The 19730-nt window shown below is 48.4% G+C and overlaps 1 protein-coding gene and 1 long non-coding RNA gene across 3 annotated transcripts in view; one reads left to right on the forward strand and one right to left on the reverse strand.

The window, feature by feature from the left end:
* Window positions 1-9107: 9107 nt before the first annotated feature.
* LOC109252257 (uncharacterized) lies at window positions 9108-13816 on the reverse strand. The gene is made up of 3 exons (XR_002073908.2): window positions 13632-13816; window positions 10555-10741; window positions 9108-9758 (listed from the first exon to the last, which is right to left on the reverse strand). It is a non-coding gene; the product is annotated as an uncharacterized LOC109252257 (long non-coding RNA).
* Window positions 13817-13928: 112 nt separating this feature from the next.
* Window positions 13929-19730, forward strand: part of GLRX3 (glutaredoxin 3) — a 31584-nt gene continuing 25782 nt past the window's right edge. For both annotated transcript variants that reach the window (XR_002073907.2, XM_019424589.2), the window contains exon 1: window positions 13929-14061. Coding sequence is in view for 1 of the 2 variants with exons in the window: in XM_019424589.2 (XP_019280134.1) it covers window positions 13973-14061 (89 nt within the window). In the remaining variant the exon portion in view is untranslated. The remainder of the gene's footprint in view (window positions 14062-19730) is intronic.

Raw genomic sequence — 19730 nt, forward strand, 5'->3', positions numbered from 1 at the left:
GTATCTGTCACAATGGACCCCCTGAATAAAGTCTGCCTTACCACTCATGTCAAGTGTCATGCATTTTTTTTTCTTTAACACTATGTACAGCGATAGGTATATTTAATACGTTGCAATTTAGTGTGATACGCTAGTTACCAAACAACAGTCAATTGGATACAATTAGGATGTATACAAAACTCTGCTACTACTTAGTTTATTTAAATTAATATATATTTTTCAAACTCTAAAAATAATATAAGACATCTGTTAAATGATATTTATAGTACTCATTATTTCAATATGTTAAAACAAATACATTAGTTATTAGGAAAAAAAACTGGAAAATTCTCAGGACGTTGGATTCTTGCATATGACATCAAAAGCATAGTCAACAGCAACAACAAAAGTGGATAAATTGGACTATATCAAAATTAAAAACTTACATGCATCAAATAACACTATTAATACAGTGATAAGGCAACCCAAAAAATGGACTAAATATTTGTAAATCACATCTCTGATAAGGAGCTAATACCTAGACTACATAAAGAATGTCTACAACTCAACATCAGGGAAAGAACCTGATTAAAAAATGGACAAAGGACTTGAATAGACATCTCTCCAAAGATGATTCCAAACAGCCAATAACCACATGAAACGATGCACAACATCAACTACTCATTAGGGAAATACAAATCAAATCCACATTGAGATGCCACCTCACATCCATTAGGAGGTGCATTATAAGAAAACAAGTGTTGACCAGAATGTGGAGAAGTTAGGACCCTTGAGCGTTGCTGGGGAGACTACAAAATGGTGCAGCACTATTAAAAACAGTATGACATTTCCTCAAAAAATTAAGAATAAAATTATGATCCACAACCCTACTTGTGGGTGTATAACACAAGATAACTGAAAGCATGGAGCTCGAATGCCCATGTTCATTGCACACTAGACGCAGCAGCCAAAAGATGGAAAGAATCTAAGTGTTCACAGACAGATGAATGGATAAATAAAATGTGGTCCATCCATACGGTGGAATATCATTCTGCCTTAAGGAAAGAAACTCCGACGCCAGCTACGACATGGAACCCTGAGGGCGTTATGTGAAATGAAATAAGGCAGTCACAAAAGGATAAAGTATAATTCCAGTTACATGAAATACTGGAAAAATCAAACTCCTAGAGACAGATAGAATGGTGGTTTCCAGGGGCTGGGGAGGAGAATGGGGAGTTAGTGTCTCATGGGTATAGACTTTCACTTTGGGAAGGCGTGAAGAGTTCCAGACATGGATGGTGGTGATGGTCACTTAATACCATTGAACTCTACACTTAAAAATGTTCAAAATGAATTACCCTATGACCCAGCAATGGCACTACTAGGTATTTATCCAAAGGATACAAAAATGCTGATTCAAAGGGGCACATGCACCCCAGTGTTTATAGCAGTGCTATCAACAATAGTCAAAGTATGGAAAGAGCCCAAATGTCCATGACTGATGAATAGGTAAAGAAGATGTGGTACGTATATACAATGGAGTATAACTTGGCAATCAAAAAGAATGAAATCTTGCCATTTGCAACAATGTGGATGGAACTAGAGTGTATTATGCTAAGCGAAATAAGTCAATCAGAGAAAGACAAATACATGATTTCACTCACATGTGGAATGTGAGAGACAAAACAGGTGAACATAGGGGAAGAGAAGGAAAGAATAAGATAAAAACAGAGAGGGAGGCAAACCATAAGAGACTCTTAAACACAGAGAACAAACTGAGGGTTGCTGGAGGGGAAGTGGTGGGGGGGATGGGCTAGATGGGTGATGGGCATTAAGGAGGGCACTTGTTGGGATGAGCCCTGGGTGTCATATGTAAGAGATGAATCACTGGGCTCTACTCCTGAAGCCAATACTACACGGTATGTTAATGAACTTGAATTTAAACTAAAAAAAAAGGTAAGACAGACAGAAATAAATAAACAAACAAATAAATAAAATAAAATGCCAAGAAGTCTTTAATAAGAAAAAAATGTTTAACATGGTGAATTTTACGTATATTTTACCACAATAAATATTAATTATTTACCACAAATAAATGAATACATTAAATATTAAAAGAAAAGCATTTCTCTGCACACCATTTACCATCCCTTGCACACCACCTTCCAGGGAAACGGCTCTCAGGTGACCTGAGGTCCGGTTCCACCCTGCCGATGTCCAGCTCCCAAGCGAGCTGCTTTAACCTCTCACCCCCTGCCCCTCTCAGCGTAGAAGTTCGGGGTGTTAATAGCGATGTCTGCCTCGGCGCGGTCCTGTGCGTCTTCCGCGAGATACCGTCTGTACCGTGGCGAGCCTGACGTGTGGTACTCGGTCACTGTAGCTGCCCGACCATCTCTAGTCTGTCCCCATCTGAGCCCTGGACCATTCGGAGTCCAGGCGGTTTCTGGAGGTTCAGTTGGCATATGGCTGTCAAACCTAACTAGTGATGTTCACTGGGGCAAGCATTCATTTCTAAGCCTCAGTTTCCTCATCTGTACAATAGGAATGAAATAGCCTGCTCCTGTCACCTGCCTTCCAGGAAAGAGGGAGCTTCAAAGAGTAGCCTGCAGATGGCCTCGGAAACCATGTACAGTTCAGCCCGGTCAAGGGAGATCGCACGTGTGTTGTAGGGAGGGGGATGAGTGACAGTTCTGTTCAACTTTTGCAAAGCTAGGAGTAGTTTTTCATGAACTTAAACACCCCCCTTTCACTCTCCAACGACTTCTTTTAAAACTTGCTACCTCTTCTTGTTGGGATGCGAAAGAGACAATACATCCACAACCTCCAGTCCAGAGACTGGCACACAGTAGGTGTTTAATGAATGCCCCTTCTTTTCCTTCTTGCCCTCTTATTGAAAGAAATTCTCAGCACTTTCTTTGGGCACAAGCATAAGGATACCTTTCTTTCTTTGAAATTCTCAGCTTTCAGACCCTATCATAGTGATAAGGGTCATCATCTTTGCCTGGAAACACTTCCCCCTGCTCTGCAACAGCTTGCTTCTTCTTGTTCAGATGTTGGCGGTCCCGCCCCTCCTCAGAGAGGCCAAGCTGACCCGCTGACCTAGAGCAGCCATCTACACGCACCTCAGCCGTGGCCTGACTCCAGTCCTCCAGGACACCCAGCTCAGGGGTCAGTTTTCCTTCTTGCCAACCGACGTCCCGTAGGCCCCACCGAGGGCTGGTTCCCCACTGGCTGGGACTGGGCCTGCCGTCCATCAGGCGTCGGAGCTGGAGCCGTCAGCTTCGCGTCCCTGGTGTCAGTGAAGCCACGGCAGAGGTGTCTTTGTGTTCAGATACCAGAAACAGGCTCAGAGGCCTTACCTGTGGAGCCCAGGGCTGCGGGAGGACCGGCTGGCCGACCCGAATTCCCTCACAGCTCCGTTGGGACCTCTCACCAGTTTTGCTGCCCTGTAGCCCTTCCTGCCTGTGGAGAGCCTCCCGATTAGGCTGCAGGTGTTGCTGGAAACCGGGCAAGTTTGCTCACCCCAGCAAACAAACACCAGCAACAGCTCAGGTCTGCCATTGGCCCCAAGGGCCTTCGTCTCACAGGCCGAGTTTGCAGGTGCCCCGCTGGAAAGCGCGGAACCGGCATCGTCCCTCGCGAGGTGACCGTCTGTCGTGCGCCGGCACGAGTAGTCTATCCTGCACACTGCCCTCTGTGCCAGAAGTGGCTCCTGCCCAGGAGTGGGCGGTCGAGGGCCTTCTCCTCCCTGAGAACCGGCCCGTCTCTGCCTCCCTGGGTACGGCCTCACCTAGCTGCCTGTGTCCGCCCGCTGCCTTCCCTGACCAGGAGTCCTGTGCCTGTCTGGCCTCTCTCTTCCCACCTCTCTCTTTCACCTCGGGGCTCAAGGTCCAGCCAACGTCCAGCTCGCCCATGGGACCTCCCTTCCGTGGCTCTGACGGCCCTGCGGTCCTCCGCAGGAGCCACCCTCTGTCTGTCATGCTGTATCTTCCCACGTGGGCCCGTCTGGACTGGCCAAGTAACCTGTGCCAGGGGCCCCCGACTCCAATGTTTTCTACATCGAGCTGGCATACGACGCATGCCCTTTATTGGCGAGTTAACGTGGAACGTGTGCTGCCTACAAAGGCCTCGGCACGGTGCTTTCCTTTCCGTTGTGACGAGAAGCCAGCCGACAAGTGAGACCACCTTCAGACACAGCGCCAAGTCAGGACTGGAAGGGCAGCGCTTCACGCGCTGATGGGGAAACTGAGGCTCGCTTGCCCGCCCACCCACTCATTCCAAAACATTCCGTTGCCTGGAACGTGGAAGGTTCTCTGAGTGGGAGTAGGTCTGTGGTCCATGAACGCAGGGTCCGGCCTGCCACTCCCTGGAAGCTCCGTGAGCATGTTTATCTGTGTCCCCAGCTCCCAGCACGGGCAGGGCCCAGGGCGGGCACTCAGCGCGAGGCCAGTGAATGAATGAGTGCAGCACCGTTATCTGTGAGGCATCGGCTCCAGCCACAGCCTGGGGGGCCTTCAGGAGGGTGCCCTGCCCTCTGGCCTCTGGGCTGCCAGCGGTAAGGACCTCTCTTCTCGCCGGGCTGGTGAGTGGGAACGTAAGCTCTGCTATCTCTGGGCTCGCATCGTTAGCCTTGGTCTTCAGCAGCTTGTGAGGCCCTCGCCCTGCGGACAGACTGCTTCATCCCCAGAGGATCCGAATCTGAGGCACACACACGTCTCTCTCTAGAAGGGAGACGTTTGTTTCCCCAAGGGTCACGGTTTGTTCAATGCCATTTTAGTCCGGGCTATATTTTCCTTTATGGAAAGAGTTGGTATAAGATTTTTCTACATGCGATCTTGATAATGCTCCAGGAAGAGTTCGTTGAGGCCAAACATAGCCCAGCACGTTTCACCTTTCAAAATGCTATCTCTCCGTGGAGACGTCTCTGATCTAAGCCAGCTCCCTACATTATTTCCTGACACTGTAAGTGTACTCTTTGGGAATGACCAGCAGTAGATGATTATTTAATACTGAAAGACTTTGGGGGCGCCTGGGTGGCTCAGTTGGTTGAGCGTCCGACTTCGGCTCAGGTCATGATCTCAAGGTTCCCGAGTTCGAGCCCCGCGTTGGGCTCTGTGCTGACAGCTCGGAGCCCGGAGCCTGCTTCAGATCCTGTGTCTCCCTCTCTCTCTGCCCCTCCCCCACTCATGCTCTGTCTCTCTCTCTCTCTCTCTCTCTCTCTGTCAAAAATAAATAAACATTACAAAAAATTTTTAAAAAATACTGAAAGACTTTGTGACCAGTACAAATTAGAGATATACATGAGATGACATAGCATACAATGTGCGTGCCCCAACCCATCCCATAACGTCTGTGTAAACACTTGTTACATACAGAAGGCAAGCTTTTCATGGTTCATCGTTTTGCATTTTCTTCACAGGCGCCGTAAATAAATAAAAATATTAATAAACCACAACTGTGCCGCCTAAAATCAATAATAGCTTTATGTTTGAATGGAGGGATTAATTGGGTCTCCTTCTGACCTCTCTCTGCTTCTAATCACTCGGTAGTATTTGTCAAATGCCAGACACAGGTGTACTTTCTATGCTATGCTGTGTTTTCAACAATAGATTGAGATTTTAGCACGATGTTTTATATTTCATCCTAAATTTTTTTTATTTGCAAGTGTATGAAGTCACATTGGTTATGTTTGATAATCCATTTTTGGCATGTATTTTCATATAAATGATAGGGTGTTTGGGCCTCTCGGCTCTCACAACATAGTAAGGAGGACCCCTGCATGTGGAAATATGGCTGTGTGTGGGTTGGAAATAATAAGGATTATAAATGACTCACTAGGTATAGAAAATAAAGGAGAAGACTTATCGGGGAGAAGTAAAGAACCTTGCTCTCTTTATGCACCGCCAAAGAAGCCACCACGAAAGATATATTACTGTTTCCCTTCTTGTTATTTCTAAGGGGGGTTTTATTAACCCCTTTTTATCAATCAAAATAAATTGATTGCCAGTGAACGCAATATTTCCTGACTATATATAATTTGAAATTATAAAAGAAAAGCAAAGATGTGCAAGCTCATATACTACATCCCAGGTAAAGAAGAGACAAACCCCCTCCAAAGAGACTGCTAAATAGTGTTAAAGATTTGTGCAGCCAGCCCTTAGAACATTCTCTCTAAGGATATGATCAGGCCTGGGGAGTCTTCGGGAATCTGGCTTCCTTCTGCCGTGTCAGTGGCCAGGTGTCCCAGAACACTGCCATTTCATATTTATGCCCCATCATAAAAGGACATATTTCTGCAGGGTAAATATAGGGACGTTCAATAAAAACTCGGTCCTGGGTAAGGAAGGATGATTCAAGCAGGGAGAAAAGTGAGTGGCCGGAAACCCACTGTGCATCATGAAGAGGGGACCAGTCACTGCTTGTGATTCAGGGACCAAAAATGCATGGAAAGCTAGAAAATTAGGATTTCATCCAAACAGTGGAAAGCATCCCTCCTGGTCCGTGCCAGGCTGGTGAGAAGGCGGGAGGGTCCAGGACGATAGGAGTAAAACACAGCAGGATGGAACGGGGGCCCAGCGGGGCTTCCCACACGGAGGGGCTTGGGCTGCTGGCTGGCGGAGACCTCGCTGAACCAGGAGGCTCTTTGCCTCTCCCACCACAGGCCCTGGGGCGATCCAGCCCCACCTGCTGGGCTCGGCACCTGCCAGAGCCTTCCTGTGGGGTCTGTGGGACCCACCCTCTCCCTCAGACCCTTCCAGGGTCCCACACATTTGCCTCTTCACATAGGAAGGAGACTCTTCCCCTCCATCTCCGACTACTCATTGAACTGAGGAAAGAAAGAATGGTTGGAAAGTCAAAAGGGAATGTTAGCATTGACATTTTTAAGTGAGATACATCTTTCGATTACAATAAGGCGTATTTCATATGAATGAGTGAATAATAGATACTAACTTAAACGTAGGCTAATAATGGAGTTACCACCAAGTTTTGCTTTACTCTGATGGAAGGGACACATCCATGGAGGTCTAAACTTCAGCTACTTTATCATGAGAATGTGAAATAGTGACTTATTTATTTTATATACATGCTACAGAGCAATAGGACCCAGGCATCATTTAAAAATCAGCGGTTTGCCAGACACCTTGGGGGGCTTGGTCAGTGAAGCATCTGACCCTTGATTTCAGCTCAGACCATGATCTTATGATTCATGGGTTCGAGCCCCATGTTGGGCTCTGTGCTGACAGTGTGGAGTCTGCTTAGGATTCTCTCTTTCTGCCTCTCCCCGTGCTCTCTTCCTCTCTCTCTGTCAAAATAAATAAATAAACTTAAAAAAAAAATCAGTGGTTTGCTCTTTTTTTTCCTTTCTTTTTTGTTTGTTTGGTTCTGGAGGAAGGAATTTTTTTCCTTAATGTTTATTTTTGAGAGAAAGAGAGAGAGAGAGAGAGAGAGAGAGAGAGAGACAATGCAAGTGAAAGAGGGGCAGAGACAGACACACAGAATCTGAAGCAGATTCCAGGCTCTGAGCTGTCAGCACAAAGCCCAACTCAGGACTCGAACCCACCAACCGCAAGATCGTGCATGACCTGAGCTGAAGTTGGATACTTAACCCACTGAGCCACCCAGGTGCCCCCAGAGCAAGGAATTTGAAGGCAGCAGCTATTTTACAGGAAAACCGCCCCAACCGTGAAAACCCAAAATGAGTGAGCCAGTTTGGAGACCATCTGAACTGAGAATCCTTTCTGGATTTGAAGCAAATCCAAATTTGTTCCCAGCACCAAGAGTTAGTATTTTGCCAAATCCCTGACATTGCCCCTGAACTTCCTGGAGGGCAGCTACTGGGAACGGGCACAGAGGCTCCCGAGCTGGCTGAGTAGAGGTGCCTTGAACGTCATGCATTTTGCCCTATCCTGCCCACTGGACTCCAGCGGGGGCGCCGTGGCGCTGGGCCAACGTTCACACAGCAACTCTGGAAAAGGTTCAAGAAGACAGATTCCAGAGGATTAAAATAAAAATCCTGGCCTACCTTAGTCCTGCCCCTGTGCAGGGAGCTGTTGTGGGTGTGGCGGACTTTCGAGGAATTTAGGCAAGTGTAAGACCACTGTGGTCATTGATTTAACCAAAGTCGAACCAGTCAGCTTCCCGGGTTGGGATGGCCTCTGCTGTGCACCGAGAACCGATGATTGGCTGTTAGCGGTGGGTCGCTGAGCTGTGTCTCTAAGGAATGTGTGTGTTTGCAGTGTTTCGCAGACCTCTGTGCCCTGAATCCCTTCCACAGACAGGAAGGGCCAGCTTCACTCATAGTGCCTATTGGACACCCCAGGTGTCCACTCCGTGTGGCAACCTCTCCATGCCAGAGCAGACTGTAAGAGGGCGCCAAGGTCAGCGGGACAAAGGCCCATGCATTCAAATGAGACAACATGGATGGAGAGCCAGGGTCTGTAAGGGTCCCTGTTGAGACGTGAGCTGTTGGGGCCACACAGCCTGAAGGTGCTTCCCTGGTTAAAACTTCTCAGCTCTCTTAAAGATTTTTTTTAATGTTTATTTTGAGAGAGAGAGAGAGAGAGAGAGCACAAGTTGGGGAGGGACAGAGAGAGAGGAAGACGCAGAATCTGAGGCAGGCTCCAGGCTCTGAGCTGTCAGCACAGAGCCCAACGCGGGGCTCAAACTCGTGAACTGTGAGGTTGTGACCTGAGCTGAAGCCGGACGCTCAACCGACAGAGCCACCCGGGCGCCCCCAAAACTTCTCAGCTCTCTTAAGAATGACTTCTGATTGACAAGGGATCTTGTTTGTGACACCAAGTCAAGTTCATCTGTGTCCTTAGTTCCTCAAAACCGATGCAGGAATTATAACCAGGAGCAGAGAATTAGCACCAAAAGGACTTAGAGAAGACAGAGTCACACACGGGCGTGCACGCAATACGGTCTCCCTGTGAAAGGTTGACGCAAGACAACGAGCAGCTGCATGGAAACACACACAGCGGTCACAAACACTCGTGGGCAACCAAGCGTCCTGTATCTGCAATGATCACACCCCGGGACCTGGACCTTCAGGTAGACAAACACGCACGTGCGAGTGTGCGTGTAGTGACAACGTGCAGAGTTGTCCTCACCACCACCCTTCCCCCAGCCCCGTACTGACATGCCTTCACAGCACAGTTCAGACTTGGTAAATGTCACAGGATGTCAAGTGCTGAGAAGGGCAGGAGAAGGTACTAGAAGTTGGCAGGTTGGGGAAAAAAGTACCCATTTGGTGGATCAGCAGAGCCTCTACAGACTCAGAATCAGTATTTGAGGCCAATCTGAATTCTGGCCTCTCTAGGTGGAATAAAGAAACCACTCAACAAAGGATGCTCCTTCCCCAGCCTGAGGAGGTGGCTAATGCCACCTACCGCCCGGAGACTGGTTCTGCAGCCGGTTCCGGCCACCCCGTCTGGTCCTCGGTGGAAGAGAGATTAGGATTTATGCCAGGGATGGAAAACGGGCTGTCACCTCTCAGGACGGTGATACATTGTAGGGAATTAAAAATTAATTTAAAAATTATCTGGCTAAAGTGTTTTTGGAGATCGCAATAAATTGGATTAAGATTCGTGGACTACATTTCTTATAAATACATTTCTTCTGCAGGGCACCTCATGAGGTACGTTCATATTTTTTTCGTGGGTAGCAACCCCAAAAGCTTCATCCCAATTCTAGATTAGGTTATTGGGTACATGCTTACCTGCATAGTCGTATCTTAGGAGAAACTGGATTGCTGTGGAACCATCAGATAACACACATTTCTGAAAAGAAATGGAATGTATTTTTATTGGCGCAGCCAAGATGAAGTATGTCTTGAAATCTGTTTTACAAATAAACTTGCACATAAATTGTCCATTCACTGCTTTGAAATCTTTTTTCACGTTTGAGGAGCTGTCAGAGGTCCCTAATAAACATGAGTCTTATTTAGTTTACTGGATATGTAATTCTTCTTTTCTTTGAAAATAATTATTTTTCAAGCAAGTGCAGCAAAAATACAACCAATAAAAATCTAGCTATGACAGCATAAACAACCTTTATAGCCAGCATATACATAGAGTTCTTCCAATAAAAGCAGTTTCTAGTAGGGAAAGGAACACAGAAAATTGGCCGACCGGTCGGAGATCAAGGTCTGGGCTCCTAAGGGTCGACAGCCTGTTTCTACTTCTCCATTGGGATAATCCCTGGCTATCGGGGACATTTGGGGCATCCCAACTGCTGGTATATTTCAACGTGGTTTGTGAGACACCCGCCCCAGGGCCCATTCTTGGGGCCACCAAAGCTGATGGACGGTGGGGTGAAGGTCCCCAGAGGGCTCCGGAGGGCAGGATGCAGACCCTCTACCTTTTGCATCCGGCCCTGCGGTCTCTCAGGAGGGTGGTGCCAGGATGCCAAGGTGAGTGGGCAGGGCTGGGGCAGGGGGACTAGGGTCCATTTAGCAGAATCTGGTCCAAGGATTCTACTCTGGATTTTGGTCACCTCCAACTCTGACTAGTCAGGGCTCCTTTCCAGGTGTGTTCTTTGGGCCCTTCCCAGCCCTGCGTCCTGGGGTGGTCTCACTGTGCCCTGATCATGATCCTTGGCCACCAGCACGTGTGGACAGAGCATGAACCCTGCAGCTGAAGGCTCCTGGGCGTCCCCAGCCAGGTGCAGACTCTTCCCGGGAAGCTCCGTGTTGGCAAGTTCTCAGCAGACATGCGGGTGCTCATTTATGCTTTTTATAGAGCTCCAGAAGATGTTATCGCAGCTTGAGAACAGAAATTAAAATATGTATCCTTCAGGTGCAAATCTACTGTACTTACAGTTTTACTGTTTCTCTGCAGGGGGGCTCCATTAATCTTGTAACAGTGAAATTCCTAAGGAAATTAATTCCCTCCAGTTGGGGTTATTCTCAACTGGTCTTCGGGGGCGGAGTAATTGGAATTTAAGAGTCTCTCTTAAAAGAAAGGAAACATTGGCCATTTTACTTGAATAACAACACTTTTTAATGCCATGCCTTGCCCATTAAAAACGCTGGTTCGTTCTCTCCCCGCCCTCCCCCCCCCCCCCCCCCGGACTCCTGTGTCTCTCAGATCCTTGGGGTGAGGTTTACAGAAACCCCCTCCAGGTGGGGACTTAATTCCAAGTCCTCACCTAGAGTGACCAGGTATTCCTGTCCGCCATGACTTATTTGTGTCTGCCTAGCTCCTCAGCACTGTGCCCTGGCAGGGAGTAAGTGACACTCGGCCCCAGGAAGGAATGATGTGTCATTAAAAATGCAGGGCGAAAATATTTCCTTGCCTATTTAGGAGCAGTTAATGTTAGCTGTCGTTACCTGGAAAAATAATGACCCCTCAGTCTCTCTCTCACACTCAACCCTCTTTAAAATGGGGTCCATTCACAGATGCAGGGTGGGGGGGGCTGCTTTGCTGCCAGGAAGGCCTCCCGCAGCTCTGTCTGGAGCTTTGGTTCTCCCAGGCCAAGACTTCACAACGCGGGGTCCCGGCCTCCAGATCCCTGTGCTGTGGGTCCCTGAGACGCAGCACAGCACCCGTGGAGAAACCTAACTGTCCTGTCCTTTTCAGGGCTGGGCCGCTGTCCCAGGAGAGCTGAGCTGCACCTGGTTCCTGACTGAGCAGGGTCTGGGAGCCCGGGAGAGGCCCCTGCTCAGGGGACACTTAAGGTGAAATGTCACTGGCTTCCCTAAGGGGGCGCCGGGAGGGAATAGAACATGGCTAAATGATGCTTCTGTATGGGGTCAGCAGAAGGTCAGTGCCTGGGATGAACACACATCGGTACATAGGCCGAAAACAGCCCCAGTATATTGCTTTCCTGTGTTTTTAAGCTCTTCAACACTAACGGGCCGGAGGGAAAGCCAAGTCCAGAGTATTCTGTAACCGGCCAAACCAGTTTACTAGGATAATGAGCTTTTCCCTTTGGGTGTAACAAGCTTAGAGATGACAGCGTACTCACATGGGAGGGATGGGGTGCAGTGGGGTACATGAGACGGGCAGGAGGTGTAAAGAGAAGGCCTAGTGTGATCTTGGTGTTGGTCCTTCCCTGCCGAGGGTCTGGGTGTTTCCTTAGCTATGAAGCGTAGGTAGGTGGTGACGTTTTCACCTCAGCAGCCGGAGGAGCATTGAGTGATAAACACAGACTCTTTTGTGAGGGCTTCGGAAGGCTGACAAGCACTTTATACGTGTATATATGCTTATGTACCTGTAACTCAGATGCAACAGCCTCCCACATGTGGCTTGGGCTCAGGGCTGAGGGGAGTGGTCTTTTGTTGCCAAAGTCAGAGCATTTTATTTTTTTATTTGAGAGAGAGAGAGAGAGAGAGAGAGAGAGAGAGCCAGCAGGGGAGAGAGACAGAGAATCCCAAGCAGGCTCCACGCTCAGCACGGAGTCCAACTCTGGGCTCAATCCCACGACCCTGGGATCATGACCTGAGTCAAAATCAAGAGTTGGACACTCAACCAACTGAGCCACCCAGGCGCCCCCAAAGTCAGAGCATTTTAAAGCTCAGAGGTCAGCTGCTAACCATTATGCCTGTGTCTAATGCCTATCACGCACTATGTCGATGGTGATAGCGGCAGAAAGAGCATGAGTGACAAGTGGTAATATAATCTGGGAGTTTTCCTTTTTTTTTTTTGTAAGTAGAGAGCATGTTCTGTAGCTGGTGTGTGCTACTATCAGCAAATTCCATTTAAAGGGGAAATCAGGATTTTTAAAACAGCCACATTCAGAAGGGGTGATTACTACTGCTTTTTGAAAAAGAATCACTATTGCACATTTCCCTTGTGCATTACAATTTCATTATTTTTAAAATTACAAAGACAGTCCATGTTCTTTGAAAAAATGCAAATGACACTAAGAAGTACATAATGTGAAAAATGAAGGTCTTCCCTTTCACTCTGCTCTTTTGCGGGGGCAAGCTCTCCTAACACTTTGGGGCACATCCTTCTGAAGAACTTTTTCTATGCTGTGTTCAGCTATAGGTAGTTACGTCATTTAATTTCTTATATTCCTGTTTAATATGGCCATCAGAGTGGGGTACCTGGGTGGCTCAGTCAGATAAGTGTTGGATTCTGGATTTTGGCTCAGGTCATGAGCTTATGGTCTGTGGGTTCGAGCCCTGCGTCCAGCTCTGCGTTGACAGCATGGAGCCTGCTTGGAGTTCTCTCTCTCTCTCTCTCAAAAATAAACATAAAAAAACTTTTTAAAAATGGCCATGGGAGTATACACCCTGTTTTGCAACATGGGGTTCCCCTCCTTCTATTGCATTTTTGCATAGTAATCTCTAGGTTTTATTTAAAAAAACTTTTTTTCATTGTAAAATAATTTTGTGCCACGTGCAGTTCTAGGAAATAATACAGAGAGATCCTGTGTACCTTCTCCCCCAAAGAGGACATCTTGCAAAAAACCATAGTACAAAACCACAACCGGGATGTCCATGATCACACAATCCGCCCCTTTTCTTCAGATTCCCCAGTTTTACTGGAATTCATTTGTGGGTGTATTTTGTCCTATGCAATTTTATGTTTAGGTTTGCATATGTAACTACAGTCAGGATACAAAACAGTTCCTCATGGCTCTCATTGCATTTTAAATAATGTAATTTTCCATTTTCAGTAACATCTATCCCATTCCATCCGCACCTTTTAGTTAATTTCATTTTAGATTAAAATGCTATCCTGTGGGACGTCCAGACCTGACTTCACCTGCAGTCGCGCGCACACCCTCCTCCCGGCTGCTGTAGAACTGTCTGGAAGGTGCGGAGCCTCCGGGAGCGGGGGCCCAGCGAGGCCGGCGTCCGCGATGCCTGGAGCACGCGGGTCAGGCGCGCGGGCGCTCCCCCGGAAGCTCCGCCCCGGGTTCCGTGCTCGCCCTAAGCGCAGGCCCGGGGCGGCCCGGGGGCGGGGCTTCCGCGCGCAGTCGCCCGGAGGCCCCGCCCCCTCCGGCCGCCCGCGCTCGATTGCTCTTGTCTGGCGGCTGCAGCATGGCGGCGGGGGCGGCCGAGGCGGCGGCGGCCGTGGTGGAGGTCGGTTCAACCCGGCAGTTTGAGGAGCTGCTGCGCCTCACAGCCAAGTAAGCGGGGCGGCGGGCGGCGGGGCTGAGGGGACGCACGCGGGGGGCGGCCTCCCGGGCGGCGGCCGGCGGCCCCCGGATCCCGAGCCTGGTCTCCGGGCCCGATCCCCGGCTCGGCCCGGACGCCCGGCCTGGCGGCCGCGGGGCGCGGCGGCGCGGCGAGTCGGCCCCGGGGCCGGGGGCGGGGCGCGGAGACCCCGCGGCCGCGTTGCCAGCAGCGGGCGGTTGAGGAGGGCCTAGCGGGTTAGGTGACTCTGCCTCCCTGGAGCCGAGCGGTCGAGACGTGTGGATACTCGGGTAGTGCTCGCGTGTTCCAGCTCACCTGCAGCCGCAGACGGGGATTTCCTGTTTGGGGAGCTGGCCGAGCCGGGGTCTGTGCTGGTTTGGCACACGCGCTCCTGGCCCTGGGGACGGCTCCAGAAGGGGACCCGCGGGGCTGCGCGGGATTAGGGGACACCGAACTGGGCGGGCGCGTACGAGCCAGGGCTTCCGGGGCCGCCCCGCGGCGCTCCTGCCGCCTCCCCCCGTGAGCCCTCCGGGGCCTGGGGGTTCTCTGAGCTTCGTACCGCTCTACTGCCGCCGGGTACGGTGGGGGCTCCAGGGCCGGATGGCCGGGGAGCCAGTCCCCAGCCCCGCCAGTACCTAGCCTTGTGACCCTGGGGCAGGCTTCATTACCGGGCCTCAGTTTCCTCGACGGCGAGATGGATTCTTAAGAGTAGCGGCTCCCTAGGGTTGTGGGGGGTGAAGGAGGCGGTGCGTGTACCCCGCGACCTCGCCTGGCGCGCGGGATCGTCAGCCCGGAGTATTTTCAGTATGGAACAGAGTACTTGCATGGCGTTCCCAGGCAGTAAGTGCCTGTGGACCCGATTCCGTGGGATTGACCCCCCCCCCCCCCGGATTTGATTTAGGGGCAGGTAGTGCCCTGCTTGGGAGAGCAAGTGAGACGGGGGAGTTAGGTGCCTGTGTTGGAAATGGAGCAGGGTGAGAATTCCTGCCTGAACTCGCGGCTGGTCATGGGCTGGGGACGTGGCGGGGTCCAAGGTATTGGCCAGAACAGCTCTTTTGACTTTTGAGGCTTGCTTGGAAAATTGTCTGGGGTGGGGAGGAAGGAGAGAAATGACCAGTACTCATTGATGAAAGGTGGGTTCTGACTCATCCAGCGCTTGCGTTCCGATTACCGAGGACAGCCAAGGTGGACTCTTCCTGAAAGGACCAGGGCCTGCGCGGGCCTGCCCTCCGGACGTGTTTGAACTTACTATCACCTGAAAGACTGTTTTGCTCTGTGTGTTGCACAATTTGGTTTTTAGGTTTCATTTTTTATTCATAAAATCCTTAAAATAACACAGTCCAGACCGTACCACGTATTCTTGCCGCTGGCCAGTACTTAAACTGATCCAGGAGACAAGACACCTTTTCCATAGCGATTAAACAGGTAAACAGGCACCTGGGCAATGATGCATGGCATCCAGGAAAGGAATAAATCTGCCGGTTTCGGTGAAAATGGAAGCATTTACATTATTAAGTAGGGGCGCCTGGGTGGCTCAGTTGGGCCTCAGACGCTTGATCTCCTCTCAGGTCTTGATCTCGGGGCTGTGGGTTTGGGCCCGCGTTGGGCTCCGCGCTGGGCGTGAAGCCTACTTAAAAAAAAATTAAATAGTACTTGGCGTTGTAGTCATTTAAAAATCTGCTTTGTAAACATCACTTCTCAATTTTAAAATTTTACGTGAATTGAACTTTTTGCTTGCGTCACGTCAGGTGTTTGTAGATCGCTGACACCTCAGCTGGTCTGTGCTGGGCGGAATGTTAACACCCATCTGCAGAGTAATTGAGATTTTGCCCGTGTGTAAAATACTTACGAGTCGAGTATAGTTGGTATTTAATAAGGGGTAGCTGGTGTTAATCTGCAGATGAGGAACTGCAGGAGCAGAACACCTAACGAGAGAGAAACTGCTATTTATCGAGCACCATTTATCCTGCTGATGAAGAACCAAGGTCTGTTACGTTGTCCAAAGTCACGTTAGTTGGGATTTGAACCTGGTCCTCAAACGGCACACCATGCACACTGGATTACAGAGTACTCTTACCTATAACCTAAGAGAGGGCGGCCGCAGCGTAATGTTTGTTTCAGGTTTATATCCTCATGCTACCAGACCCCGTACTTAATTAGAAAGCTAAGCATCTAAATATGAGAATATTGTGGGTGATGTAAAATAACTATTGATACTGTCATACTTCTGTGTTTTCAAAACATTTTCATATTTTTGTTTGATCTTCCCAACATTCCAGGGTCTTAGTTACTGCTATTTTATAATTGGGAAGTTAAGATTCCATGATTAAGACCTAAATTACTCTTCAAAGCCATGTTAGTGATAATGGAATTTAAGTTGTGTAGGTGTACTTTTTTCGTTTTTTTAATTCTTAGAGTATAATTGACACAGTATATTAGTTTCAGGTGTATTATTTATTTATTTTTGCATAGATCAGTTCATACTATTATAAAGTTTGGTAACATTTTAATTAAGTTACTTTTTAATGTTTATTTGGGGGGGGGGAGAGAGAGAGACAGACAGACAGACACACACAGCACGGGTGGGGGAGGGCCAGAGAGAGAGGGAGACACAGAATCCGAAGCGGTTTCCAGGCTCTCAGCTGTCAGCACAGAGCCCGATGTGGGGCTCAAACTCACAAACCGTGAGATCATGACCTGAGCCGAAGTTGGACGCTTAACCAACTGAGCACCCAGGCGCCCCTTAATTTTTAAAAATACAATCATATTGTGAGCAATTTTCCATGTCGTCAAAATTCCTTGAAAAATGATTCTTAATGTCTTGATAGTATTTTATTGTATGACCATTAAAAAAACTATAGTATTGTTGAAGAATTGGTTTTTCTAGTTATTTTCTATAAGATAATGGAAAAGTATTCATATACATAAATCTTTGTCTCTTTAATTACCTCCTTAGGATAGATTCTTGACTGTGTGTAGGAAATTTCTGAAAGGTTGCAGTTTAATTTTTACCAGCAGGATATGGAAATGCTTGGCTCTCTCCATCTTTTTGGTCGTGGAATATTATTTAAAAAATCCCTTTCAATTTAGTAGAAAATGGTATCCCAGTTTTTTAAAAATGAGGTATTAACATACACACCATGTAAAATGCACAGATCTTAATAGTTAGGTATGATGAATTTTTATAGTTGTACATACACAAGCAATCACCATTCACAACAGTATCGAGCCCCAGAATGTTCTTTAGCTCCTTTCCAGTAATCCCCACCGCTGATCCACTTTCTGTCAGTGTAGATTAGTTCTGCCTGTTCTTGGTACTTTATGTAAATGGAGTCTACAGCTGCTGGTTTTTTATGTCTGGGTTGTTTTGCCCAGCATGTTTTCGAGATGCATGTTGCTGCATGGATCTGTCATTAGTTCCTTCTTACTGCTGAGGACTATTTTAGTACATGAGTAGACAACAGTTTCTCCTTTGTAGACATTTGGGTCATTTCAGTTTTTGGCTATCGTGTCTGAGGCTGTTGTGAACATTCGTGTGCAGGTCCTTTTGTGGGCCTCTTTTCTTTCTCCCCGTCCCCTTAGGCTTTGGAGCCTCCCCAGCATCCTCTGCAGAGGCTCATTCAGAGGTTTTTGAGGGGCAGGTAGATCACTTATGGCCTGCGTCACACTGGCCAGAGCTCAGTTCTGGGGCCCCAGACAGCTGCAAGTGTAGTCAGGCTGTATGCCCAGGAGGAGAAGGAAACCACACTTGGTGAAACACAGCATAGTCTCTGCCATAGGCCCTGAGGCCCACCTACCCACACGTTGGAGCTTCTGAGTTCTGCTGGACACAAGCGATAACCTATTGGTTAGGGACCCACAGTATGTCCTTTCCAGCCTTAGGTGGGTCTTTCTTGAGAACATGCTGCTTTCCTCTTGTGTGCCCCCGGGCAGCTCTCCCTTCTGCCTCAGTGCTGTCTGGGACTCAGACCTCCATTTTCCTTTGTTTCAGCAAATGACACGCTTCCTACCTGGGAAAACAGCATCTCCCCAACTCTCCTCTACTCTCCCCTCCCCCAACATCTAACATTTATTCGTAGCTTTACCCATTCTGGATTGCTTCACTCCTGACCTGGAGCAGACTGCCCCTTATCTCAAGATGAATTCTTCTCTGCTCTTAGGTTCCCCTCCCCTGCCGCCCCGAGACTTTGCATCCTTAGAAGGCTCTTTTGCCTTCAGCCTTTTCCTCTCCACTTGCACTACCCCCTCACAAGATAAACGTGAAGATTTTCTTGTATTAAAAAAAACAGGGGCGCCTGGGTGGCTCAGTCAGTTAAGCGTCCAGTTTAGGCTCAGGTCATGATCTCACAGTTTGTGGGTTTGAGCCCTGCATCCGGCTCTGCGCTGACAGTGTGGAGCCTGCTTGGGATTCTCTCTTCACGCTCTCTGCCCCTCCCCCGGTCACATTTTTTCTCTCTCTCGTAGTAAATAAATAAACTAAAAAAAAAAAAAAAAAAGCCAATCCCTCGAGCCTGTCTTTGCCTCTGCCTGGGACTCCCCCTGTTTACAGACAGATCTCTTATTAAAGTGTAGATTTCTAGCAACCTGCTTCCTCCTCTTAGGTTCAGTCCCCCGCATGCTGCAGTCCGACTTGTGCTTCTGCCGTCCGGCGTTGCTGGTGCCCTGCCACCTGCATCAGATGGTTGTCATTCCTTCCTCCTCCTTCTCTTGACTTCTGTGAGGCCCTTTAACCTTTGAGGGGCACAACAGAATCGAGCCCCAGAATGTTCCATTTAGGCTCCATTTTCTAGTCTACTGCCGGGTTCCTTTTCCTTTGTCTGTCCCAACTCCTGTTGGTGAGTCCAGGGGCTCTGACCTCTGTGTTTTTGGAGAGCTTGTGCCAGCTCTGTTTCTTGATTCCCAAGTCTGTCTGCAGATGAAGCACAGACTTCTTTCCTGAGTTTGAGACCATCGCTAGCAGCCCACCAGGTTTCCTCTCCTCTCAGGTTAGCGGCTAGTATATGTGACCCATGCCTGCTGCCACTGCTGGTCATCCATCAGTCACTGAAACTTGGAGTTGCTCTAGCCCTTGCTTCTAAGGTCACCAACCAAATCCTGCCCCTCCTACCTCTGAAATCCCTTTCGTTCTGTTCTCTGACGCTGGATGGGAGGCTCACTCTTCTCTCTGTTTCACTGGTTTTACAGGTTGCCACTCCTTTGCTTACCCACAGGTTAGTTGTCCTTACTTCCTTTCTCTGTGTAACATTTTTTTTAAAATTGTGTTTTTTTCCTGCTTTTTCACATCTTTTCTGATTGGGGGTGGTTATATTTGAACTTAGAATTCTGTGGAAGGGTGTTTAAGTTCAGTATGAGGATAGACTTAAAAGATATCTTTGCCAAGACAATTTTGTATGAAAATAGTTGATAAACATACACTGAGATGCCTAAGAACTTAGTCAACAATTTATTAATCCACTGTCCTGTCTGTTCATACTATCAATTTTTAGAAAATCTTTTGTAGTATAATGTAAAAAAAGGATGTCGTTGTAAAAAGTAGTTTCTTTTTTTCCCCTGGTTTTCTGCCTGCGTGCCTTCATTTTCAACATTTTATTCCTGTTCCTGTGGTCACAACTATACCTCTGCCTCCACAGTACTGTGCTTAGGAAGTGAATCCTAGAATTTG

This window comes from Panthera pardus, unplaced genomic scaffold (assembly GCF_024362965.1).
Source record: "Panthera pardus isolate Hobbes unplaced genomic scaffold, ASM2436296v1 HiC_scaffold_22, whole genome shotgun sequence".
Taxonomy (NCBI): Eukaryota; Metazoa; Chordata; class Mammalia; order Carnivora; family Felidae; genus Panthera; species Panthera pardus.